The 11,080-nt window shown below is 33.0% G+C and overlaps 1 protein-coding gene across 1 annotated transcript in view; it reads left to right on the top strand.

The window, feature by feature from the left end:
* LOC123880621 (leucine-rich repeat-containing protein 15-like) overlaps positions 1-3,615 on the top strand; it is a 111,699-nt gene extending 108,084 nt beyond the window's left edge. Inside the window, exon 2 of the mRNA XM_045928827.1 lies at positions 1,577-3,615. Within this exon, the coding sequence (XP_045784783.1) occupies positions 1,577-3,287 (1,711 nt within the window). The 3' untranslated portion in view covers positions 3,288-3,615. The remainder of the gene's footprint in view (positions 1-1,576) is intronic.
* Positions 3,616-11,080: the final 7,465 nt, after the last annotated feature.

Genomic DNA, 11,080 nt, shown 5'->3' on the forward strand with positions numbered 1-11,080 from the left:
ATTATTGTAGGGGTAAATTTTGCCTCGTCATGTACAATATAAACTTCTGAAGTAGGCACCCCAGCAGTTTACTTCAAGTTTGTTCTACTTAAAAAATTGTTTTTTTATTTCAGAGAATTTGCATCTTTTTCTACAAAAGTCATAATAAAAGGACCGAAAACCCTAATTTAATTTAGAACAGCTGTCAAGCCTTGTGATTTTAAAATTTATTTTCCATTCCTTTTACGCAAAATCAAAAAGAAAAGGATGGAGATTGAGAACTCTAGTTTAGAGGAAAAAAACGGAATCGACGCCAATATGTTCCGACTTTAGTAATATAGGGTCCCGTTGGCTCCCTTTGGATACGGAACCCTATAAAGTGATATCTCGAGGGAGTCATGATTCTCAAAGCTGAGGAACCGAACGTAAGATGAGATTTTGCAAATATAATATCCTACAGTTAGGCATAAGTATATTATTTAGTAGGCACATCATGTACATCTTTTAGATTGAACGCAGAGAGTGTTTTTAATCCATATCTCCAGGGAAATACGTTGATCTTAGGAAATTAAATATCTCGGAAATTTGATGTCGAAAAAATCAAATGTTATATTACGATATTCGGGTAGGCATCTAAATCCCGTGACCTTGTCCACGTGGATATAAGTCCATGATTACATATTAAAATAAAAAATCGCGTAGATAGATATAATGTAAAAATGTTTCCCGAAGATAAAAGTTTTATAAATCATTTCTTGTATAGTTATCCACATGCCTGCGACAGTTCTATTAAACATCGCCCTTTGTACTATGCCCACGTATTTAAATGGAGGTACTATACATCATCCATCCATCCATCATGGGATGACCTCCAGCCCGCTGGACCGATGACCTTAAAAAGGTGGCGGGAAGAGTGTGGATGGAGACGTATATCATACTTAGATCATACTAAAAAATACATGAAAGGTCCAAATAATTCGTTTTACTTTGAAATTTTTTACATTCTCAATGCAAAGAATATTGTTTAAATATTCATACCTACCCATTTTGTGTTCCGAAATTCTAAGTATTTAATGGTAATGGCGAAGAGTAATGTGCTGTTAAAATAATAAAGATGTTGTTTTAACATAAAGTTAAACGCAAAAGATAATAGCAATTTTTTTAAACATATCTCTTTTAATATTTAATATGAAAAAGTAATCCCGCAAATGTTTACCTAAGCGAAATCTTAACTAGCGAAAACAAATATTTATTTTTCTCATCCATTGAAGGTTTTCTACGAAAAATCATTTTTAACATCACTCAGAGAAGCAGCAATGTAGAACCAACCTATGTCAAATGAACTCTGTGGTTATCACTCATCGCTGGACACTGAGTTAGCGAATCAGTATGCTGTTCTATAGATGAGACTGTGCTAATAAATTATAAGTTAAGCTTTCTCGTGAGTTTAATGTATAAATAAGGGTGAAAACCACATTCAAATCTTAAAATTATACCTAAGTGAATTTACATAAACAAAAGCGGTTTGCGAGTTTTTTTAAACTATATAAGTACTAAGTACTACATTTCAGTACAGTTTCATTTTTTTTTGTTTCAGATTCACCAAGATAATACTCATAATATGGGGTATTTCGTTGACCTGCGTTGGAGCGGCCACCATGTGCCCAAGCGAATGCATCTGCCGCACCACTTTCAACCCAGAGGTCGGGAGCGGGCACTGTGTCGAATGTACGCGGGGTGACATGCGGTCGATTCCCGTCGAGTTTATCGACCATAAAGCAGACAAAGTCATTATATCTGCACCGACAAATCGGCCTAACTATCTCACGATCGGGCCTATATTCACTCAACCGACGCCATTCGTCAATCTACGGGAACTCCACATCGTCAACTCTAATGTCCCCTCAATAGGCCAGTATTCGTTTTGGGGACTGCAAAACCTGAGGCTCATCAATCTCACGCATAACAACCTCACCAGTATCGGAGCAGACAACTTTCGTGGTCTCATAAACCTCACGGAACTACATCTCGATTACAACAATATTGAACAAATGCCAAGTGAGACATTCCGGCACCTGACTGCTTTGAAGACCCTAAACCTGGCGCATAATCAAATTTCGACCCTCGTACCGCGGCTGTTCCGGATGTTAGCAAAGTTGTGGTATCTCGATTTGAGTGACAACCCATTAGCGGACCTTAATCCAGAAGTTTTCAAAGACATTCAACACTTGCGAATATTTAAATGTCGGCGATGTCTCTTGCGAAGGATCAATACTCAAATCTACCATTTAGTTCCGCATTTGGATGAGTTAGACCTGGGGGAAAATCTGTTTAAGTACTTGACGTCGGACGAGTTTATCAGTTTAAAAAAACTTAAGAAGCTTAAATTGGATGGCAATCAACTATCAGTAATTGTGGATAATATGTTTGGAAAGAATCGGGAATTACGAACGCTTTCATTGGCACGCAACCGTCTCGCCCTGCTGGCGCCCGCTGCTCTCACTAATTTAAGCGCACTTGTCCATCTGGATATAAGTCACAACAAAATTGATAGGTTTCACTTGCAAACGTTTGCCCCCGTGGTGGATTCCTTAAAAACTATCAACTTTAGTGGTAATAATTTACCGCTTAACGAAATTGCAATTGTTCTCCAAATATTACCAGAAATTCACGGCGTCGGTTTAGCCAATCTGTCACTAAAAGAAATACCTCCAAATTTCTTTACGTACAACGAGCATTTGATTGCTTTAGATATTTCTTGGAACAAGATAACTACCTTTCCATATAAACTTCTTACTAAGACAAAATTTCTGCAAAGGCTCGACATATCACGAAACAGACTTCAAACTCTAGGAGAAGATGATCTACAACGGCTAGAAGCTATAGCGCAAATCGATTTATCGAAGAATCACTGGAGATGCGATCAATGCTCAGCGGGTACTATGTTAGTTTTCATGGCGACCACTGTGTTAAATGCAACCATACGGCGACTGAAATGTCATTCACCTCTAAGACTTCACGGTGTTTCTTTTGGGGAGCTTACTTTCGATGGTCTGGAACAATGTGGTACTACGCATGAAGCGCAAATGAGTGTAATAGCGGGGTTGATGCTTTTGTGCGTAGCTATTCTGGCCGCTGTTACCACTGCATTGTGCTGTTCGAGACGTCGTGCGGCGCATTACTACACAAACGAGGAGAAGCGGAGAGAACATGAGCATGATCATCCCGAGGAGCTGCTCGGGCGAACGGATTTAGGAAGCGTTGCGACTATTCACGCACCCTACCACTTGGTGACGAAGGGCAGCTAACATCGTGCTCCCACTCCGCAGGCTCTGAGGCGCGTGCGTCGCGAACCTTTCCGGGCCCCCGCTCCTTCCGGCTCAGCTGCTTACGATTCCGCCCCGCTTCACTACCTTCCTACGAACTTGCTGCAAGTGTCGACAAAAGACATCATGTGATACGATGACGATTATGTATAAGATAAAGGACAATTTAATACTGAATATTCTAATTAATTGTAAGTTTCAAATTAAATAAGATATAGGCATATGTTTTAGACTTACGAAGATATATTTTTCTACACGTACAATTTTACATAAATACTTCTAAAATGTATATAAAATTATAAAAAATACCTTTTTAGTGGTACTGGACGTTCGTAAATTTTGCTTCTTGTATTAAAGTTGCTAGAACTATAAAAAATACATATTGATAGTTTCGTGAAACGTTAAATAATAATTAGTCAGTTCATGATGATAATTAAAAATTTTCACAAGGTTTTTTATTTTTTAAAAGTTACTGTAATAAAATAATTTGAATTAATACAAAAATAACTTAAATATGTGAATGTAATGATAAATTGAAGAGACCATCATCAATAAAAAATTCAAAAAGTGATTATTCAGGTCCAAACTATTTAAAATGGGTATTTGATATACAGGCGGTAATCAGAACGCAAGCAAATATTACTATACTACCTGAACACAATCCAATACCAATAGCCATTTGCCCTAATATTTTTGTAGTTTTAGTAGTTTTCCCAGAAATCGACACCGCGCGCCTATCTACGCAACGTTCATTGACCTCAAGTGTCAGTCCGATGTTTTATTTGCAATACATTGCAAACTTTTAAAAAATACAGGATTTGCTTTTTTGCGTTTTTTTGTGACATCATATCATTTATCATCAGTGCTATCACTTTTCTTCGTTTTTGTTAGCGTTTTAATTATTCCCTGTATTTATTGTCGTTAATATACGATATTACTTGCAAGCTATCATTATAATTTTAAACACAAATAAATTATACTCATGTGAGTATGATTGACTTTAGTTGCTACCGGTAGGCTTTAGTTGATACCGGTATAGGTTCTGAATTGCATCGCTTCCCATGTCATGATTCTCCATTTTGAGGTTAGTTGCATTACAGAAGCATTCCACCACAGTCGTTTCATTCTCTTTTTATTATTGCTAATTATGAAAATTAAATTAATAATTATATATTTGTAAATATGAAAAAGTATTTATACTTATATGAGAAATTTTTATATTCTGATCCTGAAATAATTAAGAATTTACAAAAGCGAGCTTTAGATATTGGGGGTGAACATCACTGATTTTAACTTACCATTAAAAAATTGCTGGATCAGATTTCAATGCTGAATACGTTTATTCAATTTTTGAAAAATAACTAAATTATCCTAACTTTATTTTTAGTGTACATGTGACGCACGGCATTGCCATGCGTTTTATTATTCGTAACGTAAGCATAGTGTTTAAATACACAATTCATACTATCAAAACAAAATAAACTTTGTAAAATCAAAGTAAAAAAAAAGAATTGATTACACATTTTAATAAACATATAACAAAAATCGAATAAACCGTGTATCACAGTTATTACAAACGAATTATTTACCAACAGCATCCATTGCTACAATTTCAAAGTAATTACGAAAAAGTTGAAGATCGCTTGCGTGATTTGTATCTGAGAATATGAACTTACCAAAGTAAAATTACCTGTCGCTAACCTCAGAAAGGGCGTCATTTTCTAAAATATATTAGTCGAACTAAATTCTGTAAATCATGACTTAGGTAACTATTACCAAGTTATAGATAAAAAATCTGAAAGCAATCTATGTATAAAGACAAGGTATAGTATATGCCTTGCTCTGTATGAAACTGAAACCCTTTTTTCTGGCAAAAGTTTAAGGACCCTTAAAATAAAGAATAGAGACTTTCCTCTCATATGGAACGAGTACAGATTACTTATACGTTTCTTAACTCAAAGTTTCGATGCTACATTTCTTCTATTCTATTAATATATTTTTATAATAATATATTTGCTCACAATTCACAAGAAGGTGTTTAATTTAAAATTATTCCAAAAATATTTTTATCTTGCTGATCACAGTAACCTTGCACCATTCAATTGAAATATTATTATTACTCTGAAATTACAGCAAAGTGATCATAAAAGTGTTTTTTTAATACAAGGCACATTTTAGAATTAAACTCTTGACTAGGATTACGGTCTAAGAAAGTTATAAATATAATGAAGATAAAATACCTTCTTTGCTCACTAAAATGAATTATGTAAAAAGTTTTATTATTATTGCTTGAGTTTTTATAGAATGCTTAGGTGGCGAAGTGCCAAAATAGATATAGCCAAATAATAAGTTTGTAATATAATTACTACTAATAGAAAGATATAATTTTTATTTCCAAACCTATCGGTATTACGTACTTGTCTGTCGGAAAACGTAATTTATTTTTATCGCATTCCAATCACTATTTTAAACTGAATAATATGATGATATAACGAAGAGTTTTACCCATCATTAAAAATTACCTATTATTTTTCTTTGAAATATCCGGAATCCATGTTGAGTTTAGCCTTACATTTTCCATATGTTGTGACTTAGAGATACCCTCGCTTCCGGTCCCCGCTGGGGTTTTTTTCTATATTATCGTATATAAGCACCAGCGGAAGTCTCGGTGGTTGCTTTTTTCAAAAGATCAATTAATATTTTTAGCTACAACCATTTATATTAGTTGGTAATGCCAGACCCACGTATTGCTGAAGTGAGTCAAATCTACGTCTCTTATCATTAAGATGTAATTACTTGCTCCGTCCTAAACGTTGGAGGTATAAAAAAAAACACTTAAAGAAGGTATGAGTATTATCGAAGGAGGAATCAAAAGACTGGACTTGAAGCTGTCCCTGGATCAGTATGTTCTGCGGGTTCATCATTAAATTACTTGGAAAATCCATACTAATAAATAAATGCGAAAGTGTATCTGTCTGTCTGTCTGTCTGCTACGTTTTCATGGCCCAACCTCTGAACCGATTTTAATGAAATTTGGTACAGACTTGGGATACATCCCGGGGAAGGACATAGGCTACTTTTATCCCGGAAAATCAAAGAGTTCCTACGGGATTTAAAAAAATCCACGCGGGTGAAGCCGCGAGCATCCCCTGGTATTAATTAAATTATGATTAGACTAGCTACAGGTACAACTGGAATCGAGAATATATGCAGCGAAATTGTTATTGTCAAAGGCTCTCTTGTATTGTGTAAATTGTGATTCTAATGCTTTACTGAATTGTAGTTATATTATTATTATTATATTTAAAATGGTATAAAGATTAAGTTGGCTCCAAAATCATTGAAATTATTTACAACTTCCAAGGTTAGATTAACTAAGACGTTTTAGTATTAAAGTCGATATCTATCTATAATTATGAAAACTAAATAAGGATATTCAATTCGCAATGCTCGCAGTAAAACATGTGATATTCGTGTTTTTATTTATTAATTCTAGAATGAAATGTAGTTAGAGTTCGTGCTTTCGGCTAAATTAATAATATTATAAACGCTATCGCACTGTCAGAAATTGTATCTTGTTTATCCTAAATTAATATCAAAGACTGCGATTATAATCAAACTTATTGCTTGTGCAGTACAACAAAACGTAGGTACATAAATGGTTAAGATCACATTAATATTTGTTTATAAAATAAATCTGTTATGTGCATTAATTTGATTCAGCATTAGGGAGCGCCATATAGGTATTCCGAAATTAAATATCAAGATCTCGCATTAGATTAATCTAGTGTCCAAAATAGCGCGCGATCTTGCAAGATTTGCAAGATTACAAGATTTTCCGTAACTATTCAAGGTAAAAACTGAATTGCCGCGCAAAAGTGAATCTGCCAAAAATGTTTAAGATTGCCCAAAAAACTTTTTGGAAAGAAGGCTTTAAAAAGTCTCCATAACAAATATGAATGATGAATGACCTGAATGGATGGTTGCGGAGGAGATGAGCTTTATCAAACTAATCAATCCTGGAAAAAAAAATTGGTTGTCTGTAAAGTCGGTTTACTGACGATAGTTGAACGTGACAACAAAGGCCGATTGTGCTTCTTTGTCGCTCGTTCCGCGCTCTCGCTTGCACTTCAAGCCTTACATGGAACGCCTCAGAGCGAGGTAACGCCGCATGAGTCATGTTTTTTCGTGCGTGCAGCCGGCTCTATCGAATTATAAGACGTTGTCACGTCAAAAATCAAAACATAAAATATAAGACATACTATCCAACCGTAAGTATATGCGCTAAAGATGTTTACAAGTTTGAAGTTTAATAAAAATAGTTGCTATTTTATGAACAGAATTTCTTTATATTATATTTCTTCAAATGAATGTCCCACGTTGTTCCGAATTTGCAATGGAACGCCGATACAGCTAGAGATTGATTTGTACTGTTTGTTGTGAATCTACCATTCGATGCGATCTTGTTACAATATGGCGACACAGACAGACTTGTAGCGTGTATTTGTAAATCAATCAAACTCTTGGTTCAATTGTGCTCCATTTTTAGGGTTCCGTACCTTAAAAGGAAAAACGGAACCCTTATAGGATCACTTTGCTGTCTGTCTGTCAAGAAACCTATAGGGTACTTCCCGTTGACCTAGAATCATGAAATTTGGCAGGTAGGTAGATCTTATAGCACAAGTACAGGAATAAATCTGAAAACCCCGAATTTGTGGTTACACCATGTAAATTTTTTTTTAAATGTGTTTCAATTTTCAAAGTAAGATAACTTTACCAAGTGGGATATCATATGAAAGGGCTTCACCTGAACATTCTAAAACAGACTTTTATTTATTTTTATGCATAATAGTTTTTGATTTATCGTGCAAAATGTTGGAAAAAATACCCGAGTACGGAACCCTCAGTACGCGAGTCTGACTCGCACTTGGCCTGCTTTTTATTCAAAATGGCTGACTTGTAATGTAACACTCAAAGGGAATTCGCGGAAAAACTGACAGCGCGGAGCACGCGGTGCTCGATGCAATTGATACATTACAATAACGTTACAAGTCAGTCTTCGGTTTGATTTACAAAAACTCGATACATTACACCAAAATATTACAAGTCAATCTCCAAATTACAAGGATTTGAATGGAATAATTTGAGAGTTTATTAACAATAATTATTATATGTATATCAATTGTAATATTAGACAAAATAATTTCGCTGCGAAAATACAACCATTAAAATTTCACGCTGAAAACCATATTTTGCTATAAATACTATTATTATAAATATTTTCAAATATAGTTTATTATTTTATATTATTTATTTAAAATATTATTTTTAGTTCATTTATTTTTTCATTGGAAAAGCTATTGCTATACTGTGTAATTTGATAATTTCGAATTGATATTTCCAGAATTGAAATATGCTACAGAGTAAAAGTGTGTAATACCGTAGGTTTTTTTTATGATTGTAAGTTATATAAGACAAAACGAAAAACATAAAATGAAAAAAAAAACTATTAGAAGTAGGTACCTACTAAGTATAATTAGATTTTAATTTATACGATATTGCTGATTTATCCTAAGATCATCTTGTTTTTAAAACAAATATAATATTATTACCTATCATTAATTAATTACATAGTTTATATCAGTTTTGCATTGATTAGGTTAGTATTATCTCACCGTGGCTGTAATCGGACGAAGTAAATGATTTTGCTATGGTCGAAATGAACGATAGAAATCCAAGTAAGAAATTCATAAATAACATTTTTTTACATTATTATGTTGCATTGCTTTATGCATTTCAATTTGTTAATTTTATATTATCGACACCACTTCATCATATTTTTTAAAGATCTTGGAACCTCATTGACTTTCTTAGGATTGGTTTTAGCCAGGTATTTAGTATAATATGAATTACTAAATTTTAAGTACTTAACAACTTTCAAAGCCCTCAAATATAATATTATGTCCTTCAGTGCTTTTACATGAGTCAAAGTTTGTTTACATTACTTCAGACTTTGGTCACGTTATCAGAAGCACTATATCAGGTACTATCAAAAACATAAACACACAAACAACACAGACAAAAAAAAACCATCACTCATTTATCTTATTCTGAACAGTGGAAACGAGACATTCACTGTAGATACGAATACAGTCGAAAAAAACATGCAATTAAACTTCTTCAGAGGTGTAACCGGAACAAAATTTGCCTCATTTATAACAGTCCGCCTCTGTGGGTAATTTTGTATAACGGTTCCTCACTGACTACTTACTGAATCATGAACTGAGTATCACTTTTCTAAAAATATAATTAATTAGCCTACCTTTTGTAATTTTAAGAATAGTCACGCAGCTATTACGTTTTCAAAGAAATAAGTTAGTATATTATATTATAGTTTAATTAAAATTATATTTAATTTAACTGCGACGAAAATTGAAGAGCCCAGTTTTTAAAATGATAAGTTATTTTTGCTTCTTAACTATGCGAGAAGCTTTTATGCTATTGTTAATGTATTTACTCCAAATTAACTTTTATGTCACCGCTATCAAAATCTATAAAGCAAACTTTTACTGTTTCAAAAATATTAACTTACAGTTATTTGCGTGTTAAACGATGTAGTGATATTCGTTAGCGTACTAGTGCAGTAATATAATTAAAATGACTACCAAACAGAACTGCTGTTTTGAGGTCACCATCTTACATCTATTTATTTTAAAGTTTCAGGAATTAGTACCATGAATAAAAACTCTATTTTTTTCTTGATAATAACACTATGAAACATCTTGATAATCATTTTCAATTGGTGGAATGGAAATGAAAAAGGCGCGCAAGCCTTTGCCACAACGCTCGCTATGTTGAAATATTTTCATTAGGTGCTATTCCTGTAATGTTTGAGTTATCTTAAATTGAAATTTTTACATTTTATGCAATGAAAATCTTTAATCTGAAGAAATATGAAAACGTATGAGAAGTTTATTTGTGGATAGATTCATGGAATATAATAATACCGTGAGGTTTCTTTCCGAAAATTGTAGTTTTTAAGCTATTATTAATAAATAATATACGTACGATTAAGTTATGCAATTATTGTTTTATTGTAATGATACACATGCGTATTGAAAACTACCGAAGTTATTTAAAACCCTCATTTTCGGCTTGGATATCATAATTCGCGCTTTGAATGAAATTTTTATTAAACTATACCTACCTACTCGCAACATGAAATTAGTCCGCTGGTTGCGGAATTATTTAATAATATTTCTGGTACAAAATGCATTCTTTGATTAATATTCCCAAGAATACGATGTTTCTTGTACAAATAGCAATAATGTACGTATATTAGCCAACATGCAATAAAGCGATTAGTATTTTGTCATTACTTTCGCAGTAAAAGATTCGCGATAGTCATATTTACTTACTTCATTTTCGATTTAATTTTTAAACTCTGAAATACTTACATTCTAACTCCATCGATTCTAATATAAGTGTATTATTATTTTAATTAAATAAGTAATTATTATTATTAGTTTTTAATTATTACTATATATTTTATTTTATTAATTAACTTTTGTATAAATGATACAGATTACAGTTACGGTGAATATTTGGATTTATAATTTTAAAAATATATTTTAGTAACCAAAATAGAACTAATTCACGACAGATTTATGTTTACTTTTATAGATACCTGTTTAATAAAGATGGACTTTATCAATTGGCAAGATTAATTAAAAAGTCAGGGTTTACGTGTCATATAAAAGATAGTTAATTGCTGT

Source organism: Maniola jurtina, chromosome Z (assembly GCF_905333055.1).
Source record: "Maniola jurtina chromosome Z, ilManJurt1.1, whole genome shotgun sequence".
Lineage (NCBI taxonomy): Eukaryota > Metazoa > Arthropoda > Insecta > Lepidoptera > Nymphalidae > Maniola > Maniola jurtina.